The sequence below is a fragment of the Brienomyrus brachyistius genome, chromosome 4, assembly GCF_023856365.1.
Source record: "Brienomyrus brachyistius isolate T26 chromosome 4, BBRACH_0.4, whole genome shotgun sequence".
NCBI classification, from domain to species: Eukaryota; Metazoa; Chordata; class Actinopteri; order Osteoglossiformes; family Mormyridae; genus Brienomyrus; species Brienomyrus brachyistius.
Window position 1 is genome coordinate 7,290,960 of NC_064536.1, and position 27,844 is coordinate 7,318,803.

Consider the following 27,844-nt stretch of genomic DNA (forward strand, 5'->3'; position numbering starts at 1 on the left):
TGGTTGTCTCCAGTGGCAGTGAGCACAAAAGTTTTTGACCTTCATGGTTGATTGGGAATGCTGTCCCCTAACCCTAACCCTAACCCTATCCCCCCCCCACTCCCCTACTAAGGGTGCATTGTGGTCTGTCTTCATAGCAAGACACAGGGTGCATCTGAAATCGCATACTTACGCAGTAAGTACTGGATATCTCGGGAAGCCTACCATTAATGTAGTACATACTATATGTATGCATGAGAACAATATGAATGTACTTGGACACACCATGGTGGCCATCTTGCACATTACCTGAGCTGGATATTTACCAAGGACATAGCATGACTCCCCACGAAAGTTAAATACTAGCTATGAACAAAATACATATTTGAGTCACTGGGCATTGTTTTCTACTTAAATTTGTATAGAGATGACACTTCCTCCACCATCTTGACAATTTCTGAAGTTCCTCGCCGCTTCGCCGGTCTTGTTGGGTGGTGTAGCATCCACTGGCTGCACACCTCAGCATTTCCCAGAATGTAGTATGTCATCTGGGTACCGTTCATCCGTACTGATTTGGACATACTGCTCATAACGCATACTACATTTCATCTACTACATAGTAAACAAGTATGCGATTTTGGCCACTCCCATAGTCACTTTTTCTATGAGGAGAAGAAAAAGAGGGTTATTGGGTTTTGAATGTCATGCCTTCTGAAATGTGGTAGCAATACTCATGGAACTTGTTCAAATAAACAGGAGTGTAAAGTTATTTTTCAGGTTTTTTTGGAAGAAAATGTTGAGGAGGGATACACAGAGGATGTGTGACTATCCCACCTTCTCCTCAGAAGCACCCGTTACTGCTGCACCTCCTCCTTTCTGGGTGTTTCCTTACCCGGCCGTGTCCGTGTTCCTGTCAGTGCTGACACTGTTCTCCTAAGGTCCCCGTGCTCGTGAGTGTCTGTGCGCCAAGAAGCGCAGGTGTTTCTAGTGAAAATTAAAGCGCTTCTAAAAGACACTGCTTGGTCCTGGAGTCCTCGTTCTGTCGCGAGGTCAGGTCTGGGGTAAAAGTGGGAGGTGCCCTCTACTGGAGGGAGAAGGGATGAGGGCTAGAGACCTGGCGTGGATAGGATCTGACTATCACAATGCGGGATTTCATATACAAATGTGTTGGATCATGGATAAATATACCCTTGAGAGGTAAAGTGTGCTGTCCCACAAAAACAAAGTCTTGAGAAAATGAGCTTCAAAGTTGAAATTTTTTCAAAAAAACCGGTGTGCCTATAACCTACAATTGATATATATCCTAGGTAGCACAGAGGTATGACTTAGATAATAACAACTTATCCAATTGGAAATATTCAGTAAAAAGGGGGTAAGGGTCAGAAATGTGGGATAGCCCACTTTACCTCTCAAGGGCACATATGATCAAATTATTAGGTGGTTCTGTTCAGTTCAAGCCCAGTCGGAGCTTCTTTTCAGGAAGAAGAATATCTGAAGCTGACTGCTTCATCTGAGCCCTGCATTAACATGGTGTTTTTAAACTTTCTCTTAATTAAATATGCACTTTATTGAACAAAGTCATATATCAGAAGACTGACCTAAAGCATGATCTAACACGCCGTCTGGATCCCTCTTTGGTGAATATCTGATGCTGATGAGTGAATTTATTTGTGTAACTAAAATTAAGTGATTAGAAGATGGATTGATGTATAATATATGCACGTGCATAGAAGCATCGCGCTTCATCATTTGATGTCTTGGACATCGAAGTCAACTTTCATTTTACATTCTTTTCATGTTCGTCATATTTCTTGCTTGAAATATACCACCAGGCAGGTCGACGGACTACATTCCAAGCTTTTTATTTGGACATCCAATGCTCGCTGTCTCCGATTAGCACCTGTCAAAATGTTGGTCATCGGTCGTGACACGTACAGTGATGTGAAATTCGCCATGGCAGAGCGTCACCGTGACAATGGATTGTTGTAGTTGGATAATAGGGACATTTCTAAAAAGATTCTAGCAGCATGGTCTCATACATCCATCCATCCATCCATCCATCCATCATGCATCCATCAGATCTGATTTTTGACATCGTTTGGTGTCTTCTTAGTTGGAAGTGGGTCACCTAGCCACAAAAACACCACAACTGCAGCTTTGCCGTGGCAAAATCAGCAGCTAGATATCAGCCTTCATCCAGCCAGGCTGATACACAGGTGGAGGTCTTCTAATGTGCCTGCACCAGTTCTACGTCGTGTCCGGCTGTCTGGTGCCACAAGGGGGGGGGGGGGGCGCTACCACGACGGATCTTTCCTTCCCAACACTCCATATATTAAGGCCAGCTTTTCGAATTGCGGCCCCCATTCCCGTAGGTAGCTGTAGTCCTGCGATGTGTTGGAGGGGCTGGCCACCAGTGGACTCAGGGACCCAGCTCTGGAGTCCTCCCCTTCGTAAGTGAAGGTCTGCAGGGAATCATACGGCGGGAGCCATGGGTCGCTGTTGGCCTCCTGCAGCTTAGCACAGAGAGAGTCACGCAGGAAGCCACGGCGGCCCTTATTCTCGCCGCGGCCGTCTTTGATGATCCACATGGTCGCGAGGTCAAAGGCTATGGTGTCTACTTCGCCGCCGCCCTCGTCGTCGTAGTGCACGATGTTCTCGTGGGCGGTCAGCTCCTCGTCCCGGGGGTAGTACCTCCTCCCTCGGCTCCTCAGCGACACGATCAGCAGGGCGGCGGCTGCAGGAGAGGAGGCGCGGTTAGGGGGAGAAGATCCTGTGCAAGCCCGGAGCGGCGGACATCGGAAAGCGGTTACCCAGCGAGAGGAGCGTGCAGGCCAGGACTGCGAGCAGGGCGCCCCGGCTCAGTCCTCCGGAGTGCAGCGGCTGGGGTTCGGCCGTGCAGCTCAGCACGTCTCCGCCTGGGTCGCACCGGCACACGCGCACGGTCAGCGTGCTGGTGCCCGTCTGGGTTGGCGACGCCCCGTCGCGGATGAGGATGGTGAGGTGGTAGGTGGTCTGATCCTTCACAGAAAATCCTTCTCTCAGGACCAGGACCCCAGCTGTGTTGTCTTTGGAGAAACGTATTCATCAGCTACTTTTCACCATCTTCAACTATCATCATCATCAGGGGCTAAAGAGGGGCGGAATGATCCAGGACAGCATTCCGGCGCCTTCCATTACTAAATATCTGGTTGGTTTCATACATAGTAATGTCAAGCGACTACATTATTTGTGCTGCAGTCTGACGTTCTTTGCAGCAGGTGCCGTCAAGATACTTAAGAAATCAGAAAGCAATGTCACCCCACAGCCCCGCAGAAAAGTGGTAGGTGATTTCAAATGCAACATTTTAAGAGAGCTCAACAAACACACAGGCTGCTTTAAGTAGACTTGGCTATCTGTTTTGCTGGCCGCCGATATGGTAGCTAGCACTTTAGCCAGAGTGACATTAGCTCCCGCATAGAGGCAGAGTTAGCATGGGGGTGAACGGTGCGACTGCTAGGGGTGACGCTTCTCAGGAATCCCCTACAAGGGCCCCCCTCCCCAGGCCTGTCCGAGCAGGCAGGTGATTTTAGCTCCACCACTGGTCGCTCTGCTAGTGTGAGGCTACATCCACGCTGCTATTTTTTCTTTTTTTTTAGAAACATAGACATTAGTCTCCATTTTCAACTCGTGTCCAGACTACCTCAGAGTTTTCAGCCCCCAAAAATGGAGACTTCTATCAACACTCTAACAGCCTATACTTTTAAAAACTCCATTTTAGATCTGCAGTGTGGATGAGCGAAAGCGATGACTCTTGAAAACGCAGACTCTAAAAGCGCCCCGATTGGTCCCCACTCATCACATGGCCCATCCCTGATTTGATCCCACTAGGTACATCCTCTCATTGGTTGAATGATCACCTGGTCACCCTACATGGAAGTAAACATTATTCCAACATGGTGGATATGAGGGAGCAGCGTTCAATGGCACTTTCCCTGTTGCTGGTCCCGTATGCAGATAAGCAGCGTGTTACACGGATGACCACTGCATATTTGCAGAAAAACAAAGTGTTGAAGTGTGCATGCCCAGTATAGGCTAATAGCTACGTCTCGTACATTTTGCCTTGTTTCAGTGTGCATACAAATGCCTTAGTAAACTATGTGAAAATGCTTGAGAGGATGGAGATGGTTTTTCACTTGGAGGTAATTTGGAAGTTATCTACAGGCCAGTCATTCTCCCTCACTGACCACAACATCAGATCTTAGGGCTCCTCCAACTTCCAAATCATCATCATCACCACCACCATCATCGTCACCGCCATCATCATCATCATCAGTATCATTTTCACCACCACCGCCATCATCATCGTCCTCAGCATCATCAGCATCACAATCATCATTGTCATTATCACCACCATCATCATTCATCATCATCCATCATCATTTCATCACCATCACCACAATCACCATCGCTACCATCATCATCACCATCATCATCCAATAATAATAATCAAAGAATCAACGGCAAAGCCAGCACATATTCCTCTGACCAGAGTCAAACAGGGCCCATCTGCCAGTGCAGGGGGGGGGGAACGGTCACCTTGGTTATCTCTCAGAAAGAAGTAGGAATTGTTGGTATCCTCAGCCTCTAGGCTGTAGAAGAGCGGCTGTGCTCCGTGGGGGTCGTCCTCATCGATGGCTCTTACCGTGTATATCAGCTGAGGGGCGCAGAGAGCAGACGCAGAGTGTAATGACTAGTGTAGAGTGTGTAAGGCACTCAATTAACTGTTTCCTTCAAGGCGATGAGGTACCTGGCCCCTCTTCGCATTGTCACACACGAACACGTCACACTGCTCCAGCCGAGGTGGATTGTCGTTCACGTTAAGAACTTTGATAGCGACGGACACGCTGCCCATCTGTGAGGGGTTATCTGTGAGGCGAGGGCCGTGACCGGCCAACACAGGCGCTGATTTTATAAACAATATCATGACATATATTATACTGCTAAGGTAATGCAAAACATATGTGGTTAAGTGCTGGATAACTGGGAAATGTCATTGCTTGGTAGAGTTACAGAGTCATTGTTCCGTATGTTATGTCCTCTAGAGGGAGGTGTGGGGCTCATGAGGTTACGACGCTGTGTCTACGATTGGCTAACCGCTGGTTCAAATTACAAATTAATGTAAATGGTATCTTCATGCCTTGGTTAAAATACTTTTTCTCATTAACACAGAAATTTGTTCCCTCTGCTGACTTCAACACTTCCCAAGGCCTGAATCTTATCCTCTATTCACAGCGCTCTTGGTTTAGTTTCACTATTAAAGCTTCGAGGCTGGCATAGTGATACATTACAGAAGTATGGAGCAACAGAGTAATGATTAGCAACATCTCCCAGAGTAAAGCTATCAGTATACTGTATTGTATGTATTTCACAATCCGGTCCTCGGGGATCCACAGACGGTCCACGGTTTGCTGCCTCCCAGCTCCCAAAAACAATGCGGACTGTCTGGTAGGAAACTCAGGGGGAGCAAAAACATGGACCGACTGTGGGTCCCCGAGGACCGGATTGTGTTATACTACTGAGTTGAACATAGTTCCAAAGCTGATGTTTGCTCTGGCCCAAATAACTGCAGCCCAACCTAATACACGTGAGCCCCAGTGAAATACCATGTACTGGGGGTGACAGGGGTCCTAAAACTGAATGCCCCACTGGTGCGTTATTCTGTGACAGGGAGTTATTATTGTTAACAAAACCAAAACAAACATTTTTGTAAGACAAAATAAAATGTGAAATGAAAATTTAAAAACAACTAAATGACAATTATAAGTATTGCTTCCAACTAACAAACAAAAATAAATGACAGATACTTTGTGTTATCATTTTCAGTACTATTTAGCTAAAGTAATGATTTGTTTATGTTTAATCACCATGGAAAAACCAGGAACAGGCTTTGCCCATTTTGAGTACATTAGCACACATTTCTAATTGCACATTTTCTAACTGTACCTTGGGCTATGGAAAGGCGCTATATAAATGAAACATTATTACTATTATTATTACTACTGAAACTTAAATTGAAACACAAAATATAAAACTCAATAGAAATAGATCTTCGTAAATAAAAACGAATAAGACTAGACTCAAAACTAACTGAAATTAAACTGGATTTCACCTGAAAATTAAAAAATAATATAAGAGTAAAAGCTAAATGCAAAACTGGGAGCTGTAGAAGCTCCAGACTCACTCATCTCCATGGCCAGCACGGTGATGTTGTGCCAGACGTACTGCTCTCGGTCCAGGGGACGCTCGGTGACCAGGGAGCCTGAAAAGCTGTCGATGTAGAAGAACCTCTCTGGGTCGCTCAGCCTCTCGATGGAGTACCTGATGGTCAGAGGGGGGCGAGGTCTCAGATGTCGAAGCAAGACCATTGGGAGAGGTCAGTGGCGGTATCTGGCACCACAGAAACCACGCATTTGTGGGGAAGCCCAGGTTTGTCGGCCACTAAGATCCACTACACTGAGAGGTAGGTGACCCAGAGAGGACCCAGTGCCATGAAACCCGTATCTTTCAGAGGCTACACACACTGAGAGCTCAGATAATGGAGAATCATGCATACATGCATGCATGCATGCATCCATAAATCCACAAACATCTCGAAGTGCTGTAACTCTCACATTGCCTAGTTCTCTAAGCTAGTCTAGTGCACCACGTTTTCAGTATAGCCATAGTTTGCCTGGTAGACTCTGTTTGAACATGCAGCGCAACACTTTATATATATTTTGTGACATTTTTACGAGTAATTCTTTCTCTTCTTATAGTTAAAATGGCTTCATTGCTGTTACAATCTGATTATTGCTTTAAAATCAAGTCTCATTATACTCTGTAGTTGGTGGATAAATCCCCGCAGTCAGTAAATTAGAGGTGTATTGTACAGATTTGCCCATACTATCCGTACATAATAGTCAGAATTTTTACTGACAAGAGCTTCACGATATGGTGATATAGGTGGAAACAGCACACAAGCTGCACAATACCTCCACCTAGTGGTTATATTGATGAAGTACAATGAGCCAATATTATGAAGGATGTATTCGAAGTCGAAACGATGTCAAAACTGGGTTTAACGCGCCCAGTAAGTATTAATCAATTAACTGAATATGCCTGTATGAGAAACAATTTGTTTTACATCTAGCGAATCACATGGTTACTTATATTCACTATCATGTTGTAATCGCAAATTTAGATTACAGGCAGTCCCCTGGTTGCGACGAGATCCGTTCCTCTTTAAGCCGAATTTGTATGCAAGTCGGAATAATAATAATACAGTATATAATAATAATTATTAACCTATATAGTAATATAAATTAAACTAACTATATACTGTATTGTACTTCGAGCCGACAAACCGCTGAAGCCGCACAATGTGTTCACGAGTGTCACTAATGTTGTGCGTGCCTTCGTTATCATGAACCATTACATTTAACTGGAATTTTTTATATAATAGGTTTTATGGCAGTTCGTTCGTAAGTACGAGTTGTCCGTACGTCGGACGTTGTTTCCCACCTGATGGAGTCGTTGGCCATATCAGGGTCCATGGCGGAGAAGGTCTCCAGTACTGTGCCGGGCTCCACGTCCTCTGGGACCTCGAGGTAATAGAAGGGAGCCCAGAACCGGGGCGCCTCGTCCACATCCTCCACGCTGACCCTCACGCTGGTGGCGTGGCTGAAGGGGCCCAGCCCGAGGAAACGGGGGTCCGGCTGCGTGTTCGCTGCCTCCACCCTCAGGGTGTAGCTCTGCCTGACCTCGAAGTCCAGACCCTGCGGCACCACGAAGACAGAAGAAAGCATACAAATGGGCGAATGTGAAGGGAAGCGCAACTTCGGATTTAATCTATCAGGGGAAATATCTCTGAAGGTCTAGTCACAACAACATGCATCTGAAGTGAGATTTTAAGCGGTTCATTCCACATGCGGGCAGGACAGTCCCCCTACAGGGATGGATTCGATCACAATTAGTGTCTGCATCACCTTTGTGTCATTGGCGACTCCCCCGTGGGTAGTGGGCAGTTCGGCATGATCACATGACACAGCCAAAGCTTTCAGAATGAAGTGAAACTTGTTTTTGCGGAAGAAAATGAAAGCAGCTGGCATCTGTTAGGCGTGAGTCTGTCTAGCATGTGGTCGTCTATGCCTGCAATGTACTCGTAGGCTACAAATTTATATAAAAAAGAGCGGGTAAGATATTACTGGGGGGGGGGGTGTCTGATGAATTAACACTAATTAGTGTACATTTATTTGGGGGTGGGGGCAGGGCTAAAGCCCCCCTAACACTGCCTCGGCTTGTAGTTATGTTGTGTATTCCTGCATGGAAACTGTAGCTTTGAGCTGATTGGTTGGTTTCAAACGGGTGATTAAGTTGCTGATGTGGTCTGCATCAGTCAGCTGCAATAAATCGTCCTTAGATCTTGCTCAAGGGCTCGTCGGTGATTAGACTACTCTGCCAGCCACCGGATTTGAACCCACAGCCTTCCGGATGCAGGTGCTGATCCCTAACCCGCTGTGCTACACTCTCCCCCCCCCACAGCGATCTGTACCTTCTTCACGGTGACGATGCCAAACCGGTTGGTGGGGTCTGTGCTGATGGCGAATGTGTCCTCTCCATCTCCTCCAATGATGCGGTACACCATATCGGCGTTGACCCCCTCGTCTGGGTCGTCAGCCCGGATGTAACCCACAACGGCGCCTTCGGCAGCCAGCTCAGGTACACTGAGCTGGTAAAGGTCTATTATGGTGAGGGGCATGACACAATGAGATGGAGTGTGTGTCAGGGAGAACGAGTGCTCACAGAGTGAGTTAAGCAAGAGCTGCGGTTTTACGTGACAGAATTTACAAAGAAAAACAGATATTTTGCACTATATTACTATAATTACTAAATATATATAATAATTACGGTGATATGGGATAAATCGTCATATAGCATAGTTAACAATAGTACATTGTTTTGCAGTTTAATGATTTATTTTTTAATTTATCACTTTAATGCTTGTTTTATTACTGATTTTCATTTACGTATTTACTGTCTTTTTACTATTTTGTCCTTTTGTTGGACCAAGAAATTTCCCCCAGACCGATCAATAAAGTTCCACCTTAATGCAAGCCTCCCCAAAACCACAGAACCAGGTTGAGAGAAAAATATTCATCTGAACGAATGTTCACCGTAAAAGGCGAAATCACAAATATTATCATCAATTTCTCATTTAAAACAATAGTCAATCAATATTTAATACCCCCTCTTAAGTATACATCAGATGTGTTGTAATCATATTTTAATCTAAAAAGTAAGTTGTTAACTTAGTGCCAAAAATGCAAATAATGAAAAACACGTCATGGCAGCTGACCTTGGGAGAACCTGGGTGGGCTGTCATTGACGTCGGACAGGGTGACGGTGACGGTTGTGGTGCTCGCTAGCCCCCCCTGCTGGCCGGCCATGTCCTTGGCCTGGACAACGAGGTGGTAGAGCGCCTGCTGCTCCCTGTCCATGTCGGGACGGGACACCCGGAGGATGCCTGGGAAGAAGGTTGGTGGTGACAGTTTCTTTTGTTACAGGACGGTCTGTGACTGTTACGATGTTTCAGATCCATCCACTACAGGAGCTTTGGAGCATATTTATAATGAAAGGAAATGCCTTTTCAGCATGAAATCCAGGGCTGCATTTAACACTAATGCTACTGGCTGCCACTAGGGGGCAGGATCTGCTTTGGGAATCATTCAGAGGCCATAATTGCGCTAGGTAAGGATTGTGCGCTAATACAATGCATTATATCACCCACCACATGATGAAGCACCTCAGGGATGAGAACCCAAGTGCCGCCGTGTGGCGGGTGATACCTCAGCACCACACTAGTTTAAGTGGAATGGAATAATGTGAAAAAAAAATTCTGGCGGTTGGAGAGCCAATCCTACAACCAACCCCTCAAAAAGTTGGAGGACCTGCTTGCAGGGCTGGATGTAGTTTAACATCATACCCAAGATGAAGCAATTGCAGGTTTAGGGCCCTGTTCAAGGGCCCCACAGAGTAGGGTCACTCCTCACATTCATGGGATTTGAACCAGCAACCTTCTGATCGTCAGCACAGATCCCTGGCCTCAGAGCCCCAAACAACTGCACTGCCTACAGCATTATTCCCCTGGGCATGTTTTCTCCTGTTGGGGGGGGGGGGGCGGGGGGAGGGGCTAATGGAAGGATGCGGGGCTCAGTCCCACCTGTCCTGGCCTCCACAATGAAATAGGGCTCCCCCTCCAGAAGGCTGTAGGCCACCATGGCACTGCTCCCGTATGCTGGGTCGTCGGCGTCTGTCGCCGTCACCCGGATCACCGACGTGCCTGAGGAGTCCGGGGACAAACGCTGACAGCGTTACGCAGGGGTCTCCGATACCCTCACTAACGGTGACAGCAGGTGAAAGGCCTGTAGGTGGTGTAGTCGAGCACGGTTGTGTATAACAGCTTAGTCAGCTAAAGCGAAGTCAGACATACATGCATGAATATAAGCAGTATTACATACGCATATATAACACAACATTAAAACATAGTAGGGAATCAATTCTTGTAAAACTTATAAACATATGGCGCACATCGGTGGCCTCTAACTATATTTACTGTGAGAGTTACTGGGGGTATTGTTGATGGTAAATATTGTCGACCAGGGGATGGATGTTAATTATCGTCCTCAACACGGCGCTGCTTGTGCAAAACAGAATCAAAACAAAGCAAATCTCATAGTCTCACCACCCACTGCACGAGACTTGCTTGCACTATGCCCAAGCTCTTTGTACATTACATTTTATTCATTTATTTCTTTATTTGTCCACATTTGTCTCATCATTGTACTTTTTTTTTTAAATGACTTTTTGCTATATATATTTCTTTTGAAAAATACCAGTTTTTTTTTTGCTTTATTCTAATTAGTATTTTTACATTTAGATTTTGTTTTCATTTCCTTAAGTCATGACACCACCTACACCAAAAGAAATCCCCTGCACGCCTCTGTATTTGGCGAATAAAAGATTCTGATTCGGATTGTGATGCATACAGTGCCAGTGGGCTTACTGGCTTGCCGTCAGCGATTCGCTAACCACTGTCCTAACGCAACCTCTGCGTAATAAGGAATTTAGCTAGCGACTTGGCGATGCACAGTGAAGCACGCTAGTTGATGTGGCAGCACGATGGCTGATTGTCCCGATCGACTGGGAATGTCTGAGAGACACTGGCATGTATATGTGCGTATATATGCGACACACAAATGACAAAGGGGAAGATGAACAGCTGAATACTGTGGCTTGTTTAAGATTGTGTGACATACGAAACCCCATATACATGGCTATATACACATCATACGCACTCTATATACATGGCTATATACACATCATACGCACTCTATATACATGGCTAAAAATACAGGAGAACAGAGATAACTGATCTGCTGTAAATTATATGTACATTACTTTATTACTTAGCATATTGAAAGGATGTTGTAAAAAAACGCGTTGATTTCAAAATTCATAAATGATTATTATCATCCATCCATCCATCCATCCATCCATTTTCCAAACCGCTTATCCTACTGCGTCGCGGGGGGTCCGGAGCCTATCCCGGAAGCAATGGGCACGAGGCAGGGAATGACCCAGGATGGGGGGCCAGCCCATCACAGGGCACACTCACACACCATTCACTCACACATGCACACCTACGGGCAATTTAGCTAGTCCAATCAGCCTCAGCATGTCTTTGGACTGTGGGGGGAAACCGGAGTACCCGGAGGAAACCCCACGACGACATGGGGAGAACATGCAAACTCCACACACATGTGACCCAGGCGGAGACTCGAACCCGGGTCCCAGAGGTGTGAGGCAACAGTGCTAACCACCGCACCACATGCTAAATTACATGCTAATTTATGTACTGTCACATTGACAGTGCTATTAGCCATAGCCTGTTGTTTGTAAGCTTACCTAGGGCGGACATCTCGGGTACGGTGGCCTGATAGGGTCCATCCAGAAACTTTGGCTCATTGTCATTGACGTCCTGGATGCGTATGGTGAACTGGGAGTCTGGTTCCAGCGGGAGCCCCGTGTGCCGGTGCAGAGCCCGGGCCCGCAGCACATACTGGGCCTTGGTCTCGCGGTCCAGCTTATGCAGGGCATGTAGGTCTCCTGTGCTGGCGTCCACGGTGAACACGGTTCCCGCTCCCTCACCGGACACCATGTACTCGACGGAGCCATCGCCTGAGTCCAGGTCCGAGTGCAGCTGACCGGGTTGGGGGGGGCATCACAATATCTTGTACTACTTAACATTTAAAGAGGTAACACTTGTGCTCTGGAGTGACATTATGCTGTATGTAGCTGATGGAGAAGATGCTTTACCGCAGTTACTTTTCACTGAAGCTGGGGCCCAGGAGCCTGTATCTGTGCCGTGAGTTAGAACAAGTTCATATGATTCTGCGCGATGTGAAAGAAGAGGACCAGCACTAATCTTAATACTGCAATAGTACGAGTTAGCTGTAATGCTAACCCTAATGCTTATGCTAACTCTAATGCTAACGCTAATGCTAACCCTAATGCTAACCATAATCCTGCTAACCCTAATGCTAATGCTAACCATAATCCTGCTAACCCTAATGCTAATGCTAACCATAATCCTGCTAACTCTAATGCTAACGCTAATGCTAACCCTAATGCGAACCATAATCCTGCTAACCCTAATGCTAACGCTAACCATAATCCTGCTAACCCTAATGCTAATGCTAACCATAATCCTGCTAACTCTAATGCTAACGCTAATGCTAACCCTAATGCGAACCATAATCCTGCTAACCCTAATGCTAATGCTAACCATAATCCTGCTAACTCTAATGCTAACGCTAATGCTAACCCTAATGCTAACCATAATCCTGCTAACCCTAATGCTAATGCTAACCATAATCCTGCTAACCCTAATGCTAATGCTAACCATAATCCTAATGCTAACCCTGATGCTAATCCTTACCCTTGCCGTAACCTTAAGACATCATGACAGGACTGATTTTCAGACCCAGTAACCGTAAATTTTACAGTGCAGTTTCAGTGCCCCCCCTCCTCCCCCCCCCCACCCCCTCCAAAGCAAGCTGTCTGCAAAAGCTTTGGAGACAGAGCAAAGAGATTTGTTTACTTCCATCTCTCTCAACCTGCTGTGTGGTGAGAATTGTGCTCTTCCAAATGTTCACCTTTGGCTCCCAGCATCATGTTCAGCCTTTTCATCCTTGGGAATGCTTTATTAATGCCTGTTGGCTGTCATGCCTCTTGGCCCTGCACTCTCCATGGGTGCCTGTTGAATATGGATTATTCTGAGGCCTCCTACCTTGCCCACATAGAGCGGCTGAGGTCCAGTGTACTCCTCCAGCACGTAGAACTGGTTCCAGACCCAACGCCTCCTGACCCTCCGCAGCTGCTCAGCCTTCTCCAGCCCTTGGATGGGGAGGAGCTGGACCAGAGCCACTATGCTCCACCAGCAGAGGTCCATTCTGAGAGGCGGGCTGCTGGCGACCCCCATCGCCGGGCGGACGTCTTCGGGCAGGAACAATGGGTCACTTCAGGATAACACGTTTTCAGACAGACCTAGCATCCTACTGGAGCCAAGGTATACTACTCTGCGGTACTTCCTGTCACGTTGTCATATGTAATCACAATCTAGAACAAAACACTAATACATACCTAACTCAGGGCAATGATAGCAGTGATATCACACTTCATTACTGCCTGTGTCAGGGGACTCCCCATTAAGATTTATCAGTGCTGTGCACAGACTTTTCGAGGGGGGGGTACTGAAACAAGGGGGGGGGGGGAACCATTGTAAATTTCACATTGACTGGGAATCGCTTTCCATAATTTAGAGTCCTGGGGAGTCACTCAAATCAATTCACTATATTTTATATAGCACCTTTCACAACACACCAAGGCACTTCAAGGGAGTGTGTGACATTAATATGCATAATTACATTGTTTATAAAAAAAAAAAAATGCATGAAACTGGGAAAAGGGAAAGAAAGAAGATGGAGGAGAGAAAGATCCAGAAACTCGTGAATAAAAAACAAAAACCCCTGCAGGTCCAAGGTCCACCGGCTTCCCGCACGGATAACCTGAAGTCATTAGGTAGCCGTTTAAAGTGCAGAACCCCTGTGATGCTTTGAATAATGTAACAATGCATATAAGCACTAGCTTTGAAAGTGTGGAACCTTCCAGAACATCATACCACATACCTGCTTTGGTCTGCCCATGCTTCAGTCCTGAGGGACCATGGAGAACGGCTCCACTCGCCCAGGAAAGACCACACTGAGGACACTAGGGGGGCTAACTGCTGACCTTTGGGCATTTCCTGGGTATTTCACATGTAGATGTGAGACATTGCGATGGATCGTATTCAGCCCATAGATTTTCTGCTTCAGTGTGAGCAGAAAGAGAGCGGAGTACAGCATCTTATTCCATATGCATTTGTTCAGAACATCCACGCATTTTAAAAAGAACGCTGTCATACTAATAGCATTCTCTCTTTTCTTAGGAAAACCAGCAATCTCACAATTTCTAATAACCTGCATCTAAGTGACTCTGTGACTCTCGTAACTCCGCGGTGAACTCTGACGTAAATAACGGTCTTGCACTTTTAGACCCGCTGTCAGCTTCACTCTTTCCTTCGACAGCTGACGTTCCATTGATTCGGATGAAAAACAGTTCTTAGAATGCAGTTGTGTGACATTTAAATTCAAATTTTGATGAGAGTAAGTGGCGATTCAGCTGAAGACTGAAAAGGATTTAGAGAGAATTATCATTACTGTCATTAGATCACTGTCAGTGACCTTCTCTGGCAACAGATTTTTATAAATTATTATCAGATTTTTTTTTTTTTCCGGCATTGCTACAGGTATTCATTTTGTTGTTATAAACTCCTCCAGCCAATAGGGGGCACTGGAGCCATGGAGGTTATCCTCTTGTGATCCTATCAAGAATCTGGAAAGACAAGTGTTTAGACAAAGACTTTAAAGCTGATTAATATGCATGTTGGATGTGACTTTCTGGTCTTGTCTTGCTTGTACATGTAACACTGTTTGCCTACTTCCCTTCTTTTGTTGACTTTGAACACTGTCTGTCCACCTGGATCGTATTCATCAGCTGATATTTTCCCTCGAAAAGCCATATTTTGCTCGACCTGGATTATCACCCTGCAGGCTCCGCCCTGAAGTTTCTGAATACATCAGTCTATACATCAGTGCAAACTGAGCTGCTCTTTCCATCGGCCATATGACGCCTAAACCCGCCCATTTATTCACTTGCAGGGTGTTACCATGAGATGGCGCTTTCTTTACAAAAACACATTTTAGTTGTGGTCACGAGTTTACATACAACAGGTATCAGCCAGAATCTTTTGCTAGCCATCAGCAAGCTTCTGGTATAATTGTGGCTGAATATTTGACCACTCTTCTTTGCAGAATTTCTAGTTCATTTAAACTAGCTGGTTTCCTGGCATGGACCCGGCTTTTACGCATGACCCACAAATTTTCAATAGGGTTGAGATCGGGGGGTATCTGTTGCTTTGCCGGATAACTTGTTAGATTTAAGGTAAACTGAAGACACAGCCGAAGTTTTTACAACACCAGAGACAAACGGGGCTGGGTACTTGGCTAGCGATCATGCCAGTACATACTAATCCAGCGCTATGATATTATACAGTACATACAAATACCCCTCGGACGTGCAAAGCATGTGCTTTCTATCTCTGCCTTCAACCAGACAGGAACTGCTTTGAAGCTTGGCATCCTGATCAGGAGTGACAATTGTTGTTCTAATATTCATCTATTGTTTTGTATTGTTCCAGTAATATAACGTGATTGCACTCCGGTTTCCCCCCACAGTCCAAAAACATGCTGAGGCTAATTGGACTTGCTAAATTGCCCGTAGGAATGCATGTGAGAGTGAATGGTGTGTGAGTGAGCCCTGCGATGGGCTGGCCCCCCATCCTGGGTTGTTCCCTGCCTCGTGCCCATTGCTTCCAGGATAGGCTCCGGACCCCCCAAGACCCAATAGGATAAGCGGTTTGGAAGATGGATGGATGGATGGATGGATGGATGGATAATGTGATTGCACATTTTATTCATCAACGTTTCATCCGTTAATGCATTTTATAAACTGTACAAATAAGTATTGTCTCTTTTCTTACAGTTTTTTTCAATCGCTAAGGTAGGTTAGTATCTAGGGTAGCATCTCTACACATGCATGATCCATCCTTGGCATTGCTCTAGAGAAATATCTTGGCATCCAGCATCCATTGTTTGATCTTGTGTCAGTTGAAATAATTTGTTTATATTATGTGCTTTTACAATCTATGTTAGAAAGTGTCTTGATAGTAATTTAGCAAATTGACGTATTTCAGTTCTGACGGTCTTATTAGCAGTTTTAGGGTCAGTATGTAGGCATGTGCAAAATGGCCTCTGAAAATGTAATGTTGTGAGTCAGACAGGAATACACAACTTTTGAAGCGTTTAGTCATTGATTGCATTTTGTATGAATGCAAAGAGAAATGCTTAACAGTTTAGCCCACATAAGCTAATGTTGTGGTGACTGTATGGAGAGTTTTGAGAAAGCAACTTCAGTGTTGCAGTATCTGTCTTAGCAATTGAAAAAAACTGCAAAATTCACACTGTCTTCCCAAACTGATTAGTGTGAGGAGCAGTGACAGACATTCCAGACTGATGGGCCATTGACAGTATGCAAAGGTGTGGTGACTCCAAAGTCACTTCAAAGTTGTAACACTTTAGCAATCAAACCACATACAAATTTTTTAATATCTCATTCACCTTTGTGTAGCCAGCGCCTACTGTATGTCTATAAGCTTCAGAGCTCAAAAGTCTTGGCTAGAAATGCTTATAATGTGATTTTTTTTTTTTACAATTTGTCAGCACCACTGAAAATAGGTTTTTGAAATGTACATGTTTAAAGTAGATTTTAACAAAAAAAAAAAAAATCACATTCTAAATGATCTCAGATTATCGGTGCTGAGTTTGTGCTGAATAAAAGCATTTGTAGCACTTTGGGATAAATGTTTTTTAGATAAGTGAAATATTTTGCAGTTTTTCTGAATTGTTGAAATATTAAAAATCATTTTGGGAACAAAACTGCCGATTGCCAAAAGTCATTTACTGAATCAGTCACTTGTTTGGCGAAACTTTAAACCGTGCTCACCGAGCTAGACACAATTTGCTGATCTCAGTCACCCTTTTTGCAAAACTCGAAACTTATTCTCATTCATCAAAACACATATTGTGCTATGATGAACTTTGATGCAAAATAGAAAACACAGGCCGCAGAGGTTAAGCGCAGCCAGCACACAGTAGTCATTTAAACACAATGACTCAAAACTGTTCACACACATTTCTGAACATTTGAAGAAACCAGAGAGTGACTAGAGCATAGAATAGGTACCGCATGAGAGCGCAGGTGCCATAGGTGAATAGGAGTTGAATTTTGACGTCAAGGTATGAATGGGTCACACAGAGGATCCTTTCTGCATCGCCCAAGAAGGGATAGCATCGCTTGACCCAGCCCTAAAGTGAGGAGGCAGAATGAATATTCTTCCGTGACTCAGGCTTGGCACAACATTTTACTGTAATATGCCTCTCATTTGTTTATTTTTTTCTTTGTCCTTTACAGTAACTTTTTTGGAGTATTGAATATGGCAATTGTTACATATTAGTTATCAGTCATAACTGTACAGTATATAAATATTTATTTTTCGTCTAATTTGCAGTATCTAATTTACATGCCAACAACAGTTTTGACTGGCAGTGTTTTCAATTTTTTGCTGTAGTGTGTAACGACTGTTCAGTAGTGTGTATTTAACAGACTGGCTTGATGCATGATCAGAAAACAGTGTCTGCTTTTGAGCAAAGATAATATACTGTAGTTGTGAGAAGATTGTTTGATTTTGCAAGACGAGCGAAAGGTTTTGTGAGTTTAGCTTGAATTTTAGGGTTTCTTGCTAGTGCTTTGATTAAAGGAGAGGAGATTTTTAGGAAATGGGTTTTAGCAATTCAGAAAAACTGTAAAATGTCAAGGCATGTCAGATTACTTTGAAAGTGGGTAGAGTGGGAAGTTTCTGCCACTACTGAATACTGTACTATGCAGTGCAATATAGGCACTTAAAATGCACCATTATCATCAAAATGCTGCATGATGCTCATATAACCATTAAAAACAATAATCCTCATCACCACATTCTGTTATACACATCAACATTATGGGAAAATTGATAACAAAAATATAAAGTTTTAATGGATTGTCTTAATTTCCCAGCACACGATGTATTCAGATAAATGGTCACAAATGAGGCAGAAGAGTAATATGTGCTATTGAATCTAAAAGAAAGGCAGAAATAAAAAATACACTGAGAGATTATTGTATTTTAAAAAGTACTGAAAAATACAATATGATAAGTTTCATTTTCGTATACCACTTTGCCTCATTGCTCGACAATATCAGTCTTATTACTTTGTTTAGGCCTGTAATTACTGTATTGTACACATCTTAGGTCCGCCTCATCTCCAAAAAGTAAAATAAAACATTCTAATTTCATCAATAAACTGACTAAAAACACATCTTATGAATAAGATTAATTTTCTTGCATTTAGGCATATTGTCTTATTTTAGAAAATCTTACCAAGTATATTTATATTTTTTTGCTGGTTTTAGGCCATCTTTGCCTCACAACAGAAACAACTTCTTAAATTTCACAGACCATTCATTGCAGTGCAGTCAATTTATTGATGAAATTGGAACTTTCTCTAAATATAAGAAAATTCTACTTGCTTAGATTTTCATTTTTTGCAGTGGAGTTACAATACCTGATTTCAGGTAAGTCACGTCAGCTTTCATAATCACTGCTCTCCCTGGTGGATGGGTAAATCATTGCAAGTACTTTACACGCAGAGAGTTAAGGGGCGGATCATGTCGGCCCCCTTTTTCATTACATCGTCATGGGGAATTTCATTAAAGTCAAGGTCCCACCCAGGACCTAGCAGGGACCAGCCAAGGCCTCATCATGAAAACAGGGGGAAATTCAAGTGGCTACATCTGTAACCAGTCCATCTACATGGATGTCTGCCCTGTGCTGAAATGTCCCTCGTGTTTTTGGCTTTCGGATTGTAGTCGTGACCTTGTGGCCCCGCCTTGGGTAGAGGCAAGATGCAGTAGCCAAGAAATGCTTGCTTGAATGGACATGACTACAAATCCCAGGAGGGATAACCCCCCCTCTCCCCACACACACACACACACACACACACACACACATACACACACAAAGCACCCCCCAGGACCTACCAACTCTATAACTTGACTCACTACTTTGTAAAAATGTTCGTGAGCAGCTGACTTCATTGCAAACCCAACCACGCAGCTAAATATTGATACCCGCATTTAGCTTGTGGTCAGGGACCCTTTCTGAATCCCTATACATACAAACACACACACACACACACACACACACACACACACGAACACACATGCACACACACATATACAGGCATACACACAAGCACACGGGTAATGGTGCTAAGTAAAATGTTTCCACTAAAAGTAGCTACTATAAAACCAGTCAATAAAAATGGGAATGAGGGTAACTCTAAGTTTAACTCTTTAACTGTAGCTTTAACAGCTGCAGCGCGAAAATTGACTGTGAGCTTAAACAAAAACCATTTTGTGGAAGTGGTCCTTGGCGGTTGGGAAGCAGATTACATGCAGCTCAGAGCGGCTTGATGAAGCTGACAATCCTCTGCATTCGCTCATCCGCTCATGTTCCCGTGTCCGACTGAATTCCAATCACACCTTAATGGTCCGACGCTCACTGTGTCTCAGGGGCACGGAAATCTAATCCTCCAAAGTCGAGCCCCCGCAGATAAGCTGTTTTTTCATTAGTTCTTTCCGTACACAGGAATCACCAGGTGAGGAGAGCTTACTGAAAAAAAAATAACATTGGCGAAGAAGAGATTTAATGGAGAGACCGGTGGCCGTCGAGGAGCTGATATTTATGAAATGAGAAAGACCCTGTAGAAGCAGGGACAGTATGCGGCAGCAGGGACTGGGGGGACCAGCATGGAGGGCCATTTCAGGGGGTGACACATGGATCATGGCGTGGGGGTAGGCGGGGGGATATCGCACGTTCTGAATCTGAGGTCCCCTAATCTCTCACAACTTAAAATGAGAACCTCACACAGACTGGTGGCTTCCACCCAGAGATCCATGCAGTTTCAGGTCTGTGAGATAATGTGAGATACCTGTCAGCCATATCCTCATATTCCCAGCTATTCTACGGCCTCCTAGGAATTTAAACTGGTTTTATTTGCCGTTTACAGAGAAACTGATACATTGTATAGGGCGGGAGTCCACATGTTGTTCACCATTCACCATCTTGCTTTTCTTTTTTTAAGACACACACACACACACACACACGTTCATATTCAGATCTTTGTAGATGTCCATTCATTTCTATGGGCAAATCCCTAATCCCAACAATGACAACCTTAACCCAAACCCAGGCCTAACATTAAACATAAGTAAACACAAGGTCAGCGATTCATCCAGCACCACTGGGAGGGGTTAAGGGTCTCGCTCAAGAGCCCGTCGGAGATTTGGCTACCCTGTTGATCATGGGATTTGAATGAACATTCACCCAACCCCCTAAAAAGTTTACAAACTGATCACATCACACACTCACTTATAGGATTCAGTAGGCCTATATAGGACAGCATAAATTTAACTGCATTGAACCCAGGGAGAAATTTTTGTTGTCCCACAGCACAAGTAAACATAGAACTCTCCCCTGTATGCTCAGGGTTCAGTACTGTCTACTGGAAGCACATTTCTGTGTTTGAAACCTTGTTTCTATAACGCTGTCGGAAGTTTTCTGTTTTTCCCGCCGTCGCTAATCCCCATTAGCGTCCCGCTCATGCACCCACGCCTTGTTCCCGAGTCGTCCATCCCATCAGCATCTCTGCAATCACCTGCTTCCTGTGGTGTTAGGCCCAGCGGACTGAATCCCAGCAGGGGCAGTATGGGCAGGGGGGCTTGGTATTCGTTTCTTGGCTGACCTTGCAGCGGAAACTCATGGTCACTGAAATCCTTGAGTCTCTCACATAGTAACATTACACCTTGGCTATGGGTTCGCCGAACACAACTTATACACAGAGACTGCACACTTTATATCTGTGACACTAGCATCACCGGAGTTTACTTTGCATATTCACAATTGATTCCATTCACCCTTTATTGTTTCCATCTCATGCTGCTTCTGACTGTAGGGCGGGAGTCCAGTGTTAAAAGAATGTGCAAAATTTCACGAGTACATACAGTACTTTAAAATTGTGCTGAAATTGTTTTATGTGAGTCTTTTCTTAGGAAAACCAACAATCTCAGAATCTGCGACAGCCTGTTCTTAAGCAAGGTGCGTAGCGTGCGACTTTCAGAACCTTGCGGCAAACTCGGACGTAAATAACGATTGTGCACCTTCACCTTCAGGTCTGCCGTCAGCCTCACTGGTTTTTTTTTTTTTAAATAGCTGACTTTCCATTGATTGGGATGAAAAACGGTCCTTAAAATATCGTTTCATGCAATATAAATACCAGAAGCACTGGGTGACACCCATTAAGACAAATTCCCTGTATGCTTGGTCAATAATGACATCTATGGTTCTGATTTTCGATGTGACTAGTTAAATCAGGGGAGGGGGACCTCTTCCATGGAGGGCCAGTGTGGGTGTGGATTTTTGGCTGATTGAAAGGCCATCCCAAAAATCCACACCCACCCAGAGTTAAACAGATCCCAGGTGTTAACCGGAAGCTTGCCAGAGTTATGCAGTTGACCTGTTGAGGGCTTCTGGGAATTGTCTGGGAATTCTGGGTTGTCACCCAGCTGGCAAAGAAATTGGAATAAGATATTGATTGAATTTTATTTTTCAGATTTCTTGCCTCTAAAACTGTCTGTCTTTTCCGGAACTATGCTTCTGGGGGGGGGGGGGGGGTGTCTGTTCTTTTTTCTTTAAATTCAAATGCTTCTTGACAAGTGTAGAGATTGGTAAATGATTTCAGGAGCTACAAAGCAGAGGACGTCTTAGAAGGACACGCTCTGCGCGCGCTGTCAGAATTTCAAGAGCCAGAGAGTCGAACCCTTTTGCGGAACATAACCTCTGTTTGGAAGCAGTCTGTCCAGAGTAGGACACGAATACACAGCCACCAACCCCGAGCTGACAATGCCAAATGGGCAGCGCAGTGAAGCGCGCTGTCATGTAGCTAAACTAAAATAGCCCGCAAATACGACTGATAAAAGGAAATTAGGAGAAAGAGTTCATAATCAAAGAGGAATTATTAATATCCGCATCAATCGCAGCACTCAGTGGGGGTGGCGGGTTGGGGGGGGGGTGTGATGTAGGCTGTTTTCTACCTCACAAGCAGAGCAGATGGCCATCACCCCATGCTGGCTTTAAATCTGCTGCTGCCATCTTTTTTTGTTTTTGTTTGTTTGTGTTTTTCAACACAGATATTCTATATATAGTATACAGTGTGGTTCACCCATCGTGCACCGATTATCCCGGTCACAGGAGTCACAGGAACCGGAGGTCATCTCCGTGAAGAATTATGATTCTTAGATTTGTGTGTTCATAAGTTTTGCTTAGACAATAAATTATTTGGGGTGGTGAAACTACAGAACTGGTTTCTTTTTCCACTTCTATTATCTATTAAATCGAGCCAGGCCAGGGACCCCCGTCAGCATTAGCCTGTTGCTGTTAAAACCCATTATCATTAGCCTGTAGCTGTTAAAACACATTAGCACATTAGCATGTAGTTGTCAACTCCCATTATCATTAGCCTGTAGCTGTTAAAACACATTAGCATTAGCCTGTAGTTGTTAACTCTGGTTAGCATTAGCCTGTAGTTGTTAAAACCCATTACCCTGTATCTGTTAACTCCCGTCAGCATCATCCTGTAGCTGCTTACCAGTTCCTGCAGCGATGGGAGACTCCAGCTGCCACTTGGCTTGCAGCTTAGCCCCAGGCGGCGGTCGTTTATTAAAGCCGTGACAGACGCCTGTCAGAAGCGCTGCTGGGCTCAGCGGTGTACCATGCCGCGCTCTGTGCTCTACCCATGTTTGCGGTCACACCAAATGCATTTGTACTTTATCCACAGCTGTTCTGTCGGGGGATGACCGTACAACTCCCACTTGTGCAATGCAGTGCTATTATGTTGCTCTAGATAAGGACAGTCCATCCATCCTTCCATCTTCCTGTAATCAGGGCTGGATTGTGATTAAAAATCAGCCCCGGACTCTGAAGACCCCCTATACCAGAGGTTTCCCACGATACATTTCGCAGAACAGGGCAGGGATCCCCCCCCCCCACAATGGAGGGTACCCCATTAGTTTTGCCAGCCCACATACTAATCGGCCTATCAGGAAAATACCCATTATGGCAGGCGGCCAGTGCAGGCCTGCCTGAAAAGCGCAGGATAGCAGTGCTGTTTATCCAGTGCAGCTTAAATTCCAGTTCATACAATCTATGGTCCGAATTTGATGCTTGTTTCTGTGTTTGGTATTGGGTCTATGCTTGAAGATAACTCTGACAAAGCAACAGAGAGTAATATAAAGCTAAGAAAGGACGACAGAGAGAACTGTCTGGAAAACCAAGGATCATCTGCTTGGGTGGAAGACCTTGCTATACGCAATAACAGCAAACTGTAACGAGCTGTTTTGACACCAGATAAACACGGAACGCGGGCACTGCATTGATACACCATATTTGGGCTGGCAGCTGCAGTGAAAAGGAATATTTCATCAACTCAGAGGCTGAGGGTACATCATCTACCACCAGCGAGAAAAGGATGTGAACATGTTGGTGTCTGTACTGGTGGAGCATTTTCGGGGCTCATTCATAAATTTGGGGAGTCAGCCGGTCTTTCCAGAACAAAAGCAGGACTTAAGACCCGGCAGGCAACACAGTTGGCCACCCAGGGCACCGTCTTTCGTGGGGGTGGAGATCTAGCAAGTTTATTTCACTTTGTGTCACTTTGGCGCAGCTTCTCAAGAGTCTCATTACAATATTTTTACGCTTCTTCACAAACTTACTGTACCTGTAGCTCAGCAGAGTCATATTAAAAGCGGATGTACAGGCCACACTGCCAGCTTGATGAATATAAACTACATCATTATCTTCAAAAGGACCAAAAACATGGATACCTCTGCGTTTCTTATCGACAAAGAGGATAAGCAGCACCGTACAGCATGCCGTCTGCCGGATGGTCTCTGCTGACAAGGTTTAAAGTGAAAATATTAACTTCACTCTTCTATGTGAACAGACACGTTTGCGTAACTGGATGCCAAGACATCTTCGTAGGAGAATCTTCTCTGTATACACAATACCATTTGTGTTTGCAGAGCAATCCGACACTCGGTTACCTGCTTCAGGACGTTGCTCAAGGGTCCATCGGAGATGATGCTGTCCTGCTGAGAACGGGCTTTGAACTGGCAGGTTTCCAATCACGGGCACAGAAGACCGACCTACTGACACATACAGCCCACCTGAAAAGTTCACAAACTGTTTACATCACGTCCTAAAGCAGGCACTGAGTCTGAGATTGCTTTGCAATCACAAGTGGTGTTGCACATGCAGAGAAGATTCTCCTATGAAAAAGACCATCGTAAGCTAAACACAGCGGTGCGAATATGTCAAGCCATCTCAGTTCCTGCCTGGCTCATAGAGGAGGTTTAGGAGATCAATCAGACATCATCGTTTCAAGCGCAGGGTTCTACTCTCACCACAGTTTCTCCATCTAGAATTTCCAAAAGCACTTTTATTTAATAAGCAAAGAATTACAACGGATGGAAAACACGACTTAATGTGATATCTGGAGAGAACTAAATCCAAACTATGACGTACTCTGGAAAAAATTAAGAGAAAACTTGATATTTGAGATTCTTGGTTTAACCCTGGTTCTGCCGGCAGAAGGCTACACTGCGAGGCAGGCTTCTTCCTGGCTCAAAGTGTCTAAGACAGCAGGACACAAGAACAAAGTGAAGCAGGAGAGACTGGAATGACCAAAAACCAGCCAGGTAGAGGGCAGAAGCAACTTTCTAATGCCTGAGATGACAGACAACTTATTAATACCTCGTGAATCGGAGGATGACCTCAAGTGACCTTCAAACAGAATGGGAATGGACACTGAGGGGCTCAGCAGGGTGAGTCTCTGTGCCTGTGGTCAGAAGATTGCCAGTTTGAGTCTCAGCCTTGGCAGAGCAGACACCTGTCTGAGGGTCCATGGCAAAGCCCCTAACCATCCTCCCCCTCTAGGAACAATGTATATAAGCTGACCCAGTGCTGAGTTAGGGAGAGCAAGACGGGGTCAGTGGAGAAAAGCATTCCAATGTACCTGTACTTTGCAAATGTCAAAGCATGTTTGTGTTTGAGAAGAGCACTGCTAGCTATGTCCGGCTCCTAGAAACAGGACTGAAGACCCATAAAGCAAGGAAGAAGCCCTTCATTAATGGGAAACAGAGAAGAACCAGGCTGCAGTTTGCAAAAAAATATACATTTTACACATCCATAAATCAAGAAATGAGTGACACTGAAAATTTCGCTGTGATGTCTTCATTTCTTCCAGAGCCATTTATCCCATTGAGTCATGGTGTCTATGTTGGGGTATAATTAAGCTCATTCTTCCCACAGTAATGACACAGAATCTTTGAAACCCTGACCCCCCCCCCACACACACACACACATATAAAATCTAAACACAATGCTCATGGCAAAGAGCATAACGTAGCCTACCTGCAGTGACTCTGGTCAGTCGTTGAGCGTGTAGAACCCTCAGAAGTTCTCCGCAGTCATGTTCTCGCCCTCTGCATCCACACACAGGCACGCTGTTTACTCGCCGGTGAGCGTATATAGAAGAAATCCCAGCGAGTCCGACAAGATCACAGGAGTGACGTGTCAAAATTTCCGTCTGCTACCTGCAGCCACACCGCTTGCCTGATCTAACCCCTACCCCCAAATCTCTGGAAAAGGGTCTGGTTTGGTCTCAAGCCCCTACACTATCTCATAAAGGTGTTAGCTTCCCAAAACTTCCACCTCTCCCTCTCTCTTTCCATCTCTCCTCCCTCTCTCTTTCTTCGTGCTCCTCCACCCTTCACGCATAGCTGAAGAGTACTGTGTCCACTGTCCCGGGAGCTGGAGACTCTCCAGACCGCGAGTCTTCCCCCGAGTGAGTAACAGATGTCAGGTCAGAGGGAGGCCAGTATGGTACAGGATGGCCAGGCTTAGTCCCTCGGTACCTGACCTTAAGATCCATATCTCCATGGCCGAGACGCGTGACGATCAGAGACGCCCTGCGTAGCAGACTGTAGTAGACAGTTATGTGGTGTGATATTAAGAATTACAAATTCATCTCAGCAGTAATAGGCTCTCTGTGATCTAAGAAGAGTTGTTAAGGAGAATGGATTATCGTATCACAAAAAACACAGGAGAAGAATTAAGTGGATACTATACGAAAGTCTACACAGAGCTTTGAAGGTTAAGGTCTAACTTATGAGACTTGAAGAGTGACTTTTTAGATCTGCTAACTTTTTTATCTGCAAAGTCAGTCTTGTTATAAATGTATTGAGTCTGCAGGTACTTAGTAATTCAGTTCAGAGCGTTTGCCATCCAAGGGGAGACACTTAAGCACTAGAGCTGAGCTTTGAAAGCTCTTCCTCAAATGCAGGAATCAAGCACCAGTGCAGAACTGACCCGAGGATGGGAGTAAACAGGATGGAGAGGCCGCGTTAGGGCAAAAATGAGATTTGCAAGCCGTGTGTTTCCTCGAGAGAAAGCACAGCGGAGAGGTACAGTACTGAGGAAATGTCTTAGGCGGCCAAAGAAAATTATGTTTAAATGATCTTGATGTTGCTATAAAACTATTATATTATGCTTGTCAGAGTGTGGCTACTTAGCCACTTCAATGCCTCTGCTAAAATCACCCAAGCATCTGCAGCAACCATCCAATACTTCCATTTATTTTTTGACTCGGCCACTAGCGCACCGCGTATAGCTAATCAATTAATCATTGACATTTTTTAACTAATTAAGTTAATTGATTAAGTGAGCTGGTGGTGGAATGCCCCCCTGAGGAGAGGTTTGGGAACTGAAGCAGTTTCCATCTAGCCATCCAACAACATATCAGTAACGTTTTGGAGAACAGGAGAAATTATTACTAGTGTTTATTGTGTTACTCTTAAATTTCACATGTTCCAATGTTAATGTTTTTTTGTTCTGAGCAAATGTGCATTTACTACCCAGATAAACAGCTTCAAACGTGGCTTTTAATCAGTGCTGAATAGTTCCTGTTTGTTTTATTATTGTTGGTAATGTCTGGGTTTTGTTAGTTTTGTTCCATTTTGCATTGCATTGTTGTTAAACGTTCTGCAAACTTTGTCTGAGAAAGGCGCTATATAAATAAACTACTACTACTTTTAACTGCCTAAGACTTTTGCACTGTACTGTAGCTCCAAACTCCATTTTGATTTCTAACCATCCTTTAGTTCCACGTATTTGAGGCCAGTCTCAATCCCATTGCAAGAGGGGTTCAGCCTCTGAGGCCACACACTCTACCCGCTGAGGTTTGCGGCCGCCCAGGGAGTAGGAAAATACACTAGGGACTAAGGACAAAGACAGAGGAGAGAACAGTATGACGAGCGACTAATCGCTTGGACCAGACAGGCACCGACCCTGACACTACTGCCCGGCACACTTCGGCCCCCTGCCCTCTTGTAATCCAGTTGGCTGTCAGCGACCGCA

At 44.7% G+C, this 27,844-nt stretch overlaps 1 protein-coding gene across 1 annotated transcript; it reads right to left on the reverse strand.

Moving 5' to 3' along the window:
• Positions 1–1,825: 1,825 nt before the first annotated feature.
• Positions 1,826–26,203, reverse strand: LOC125740717 (cadherin-20-like). The gene is made up of 12 exons (XM_049012251.1): positions 25,841–26,203; positions 13,346–13,551; positions 11,962–12,256; positions 10,217–10,336; positions 9,353–9,520; positions 8,549–8,736; positions 7,519–7,772; positions 6,200–6,336; positions 4,766–4,884; positions 4,555–4,672; positions 2,790–3,044; positions 1,826–2,713 (listed from the first exon to the last, which is right to left on the reverse strand). The coding sequence occupies exons 2-12, from the start codon at positions 13,535–13,537 to the stop codon at positions 2,274–2,276; spliced, it is 2,286 nt and encodes a 761-aa protein (XP_048868208.1). The 5' UTR covers positions 13,538–13,551; positions 25,841–26,203; the 3' UTR covers positions 1,826–2,273.
• Positions 26,204–27,844: the final 1,641 nt, after the last annotated feature.

Bases quoted from the DNA above. Each gene is read 5' to 3' on its own strand.
- LOC125740717 (XM_049012251.1), bottom strand. From the start codon at position 13,537: ATGGGGGTCGCCAGCAGCCCGCCTCTCAGAATGGACCTCTGCTGGTGG. The intron at 10,337-11,961 runs GTAAGCTTACAA...CGGACTCCTCAG, and splicing joins ACCCGAGATGTCCGCCCTAG to GCACGTCGGTGATCCGGGTG. The intron at 3,045-4,554 runs GTGACCGTTCCC...GTTTCTCCAAAG, and splicing joins CTTTCTGAGAGATAACCAAG to ACAACACAGCTGGGGTCCTG.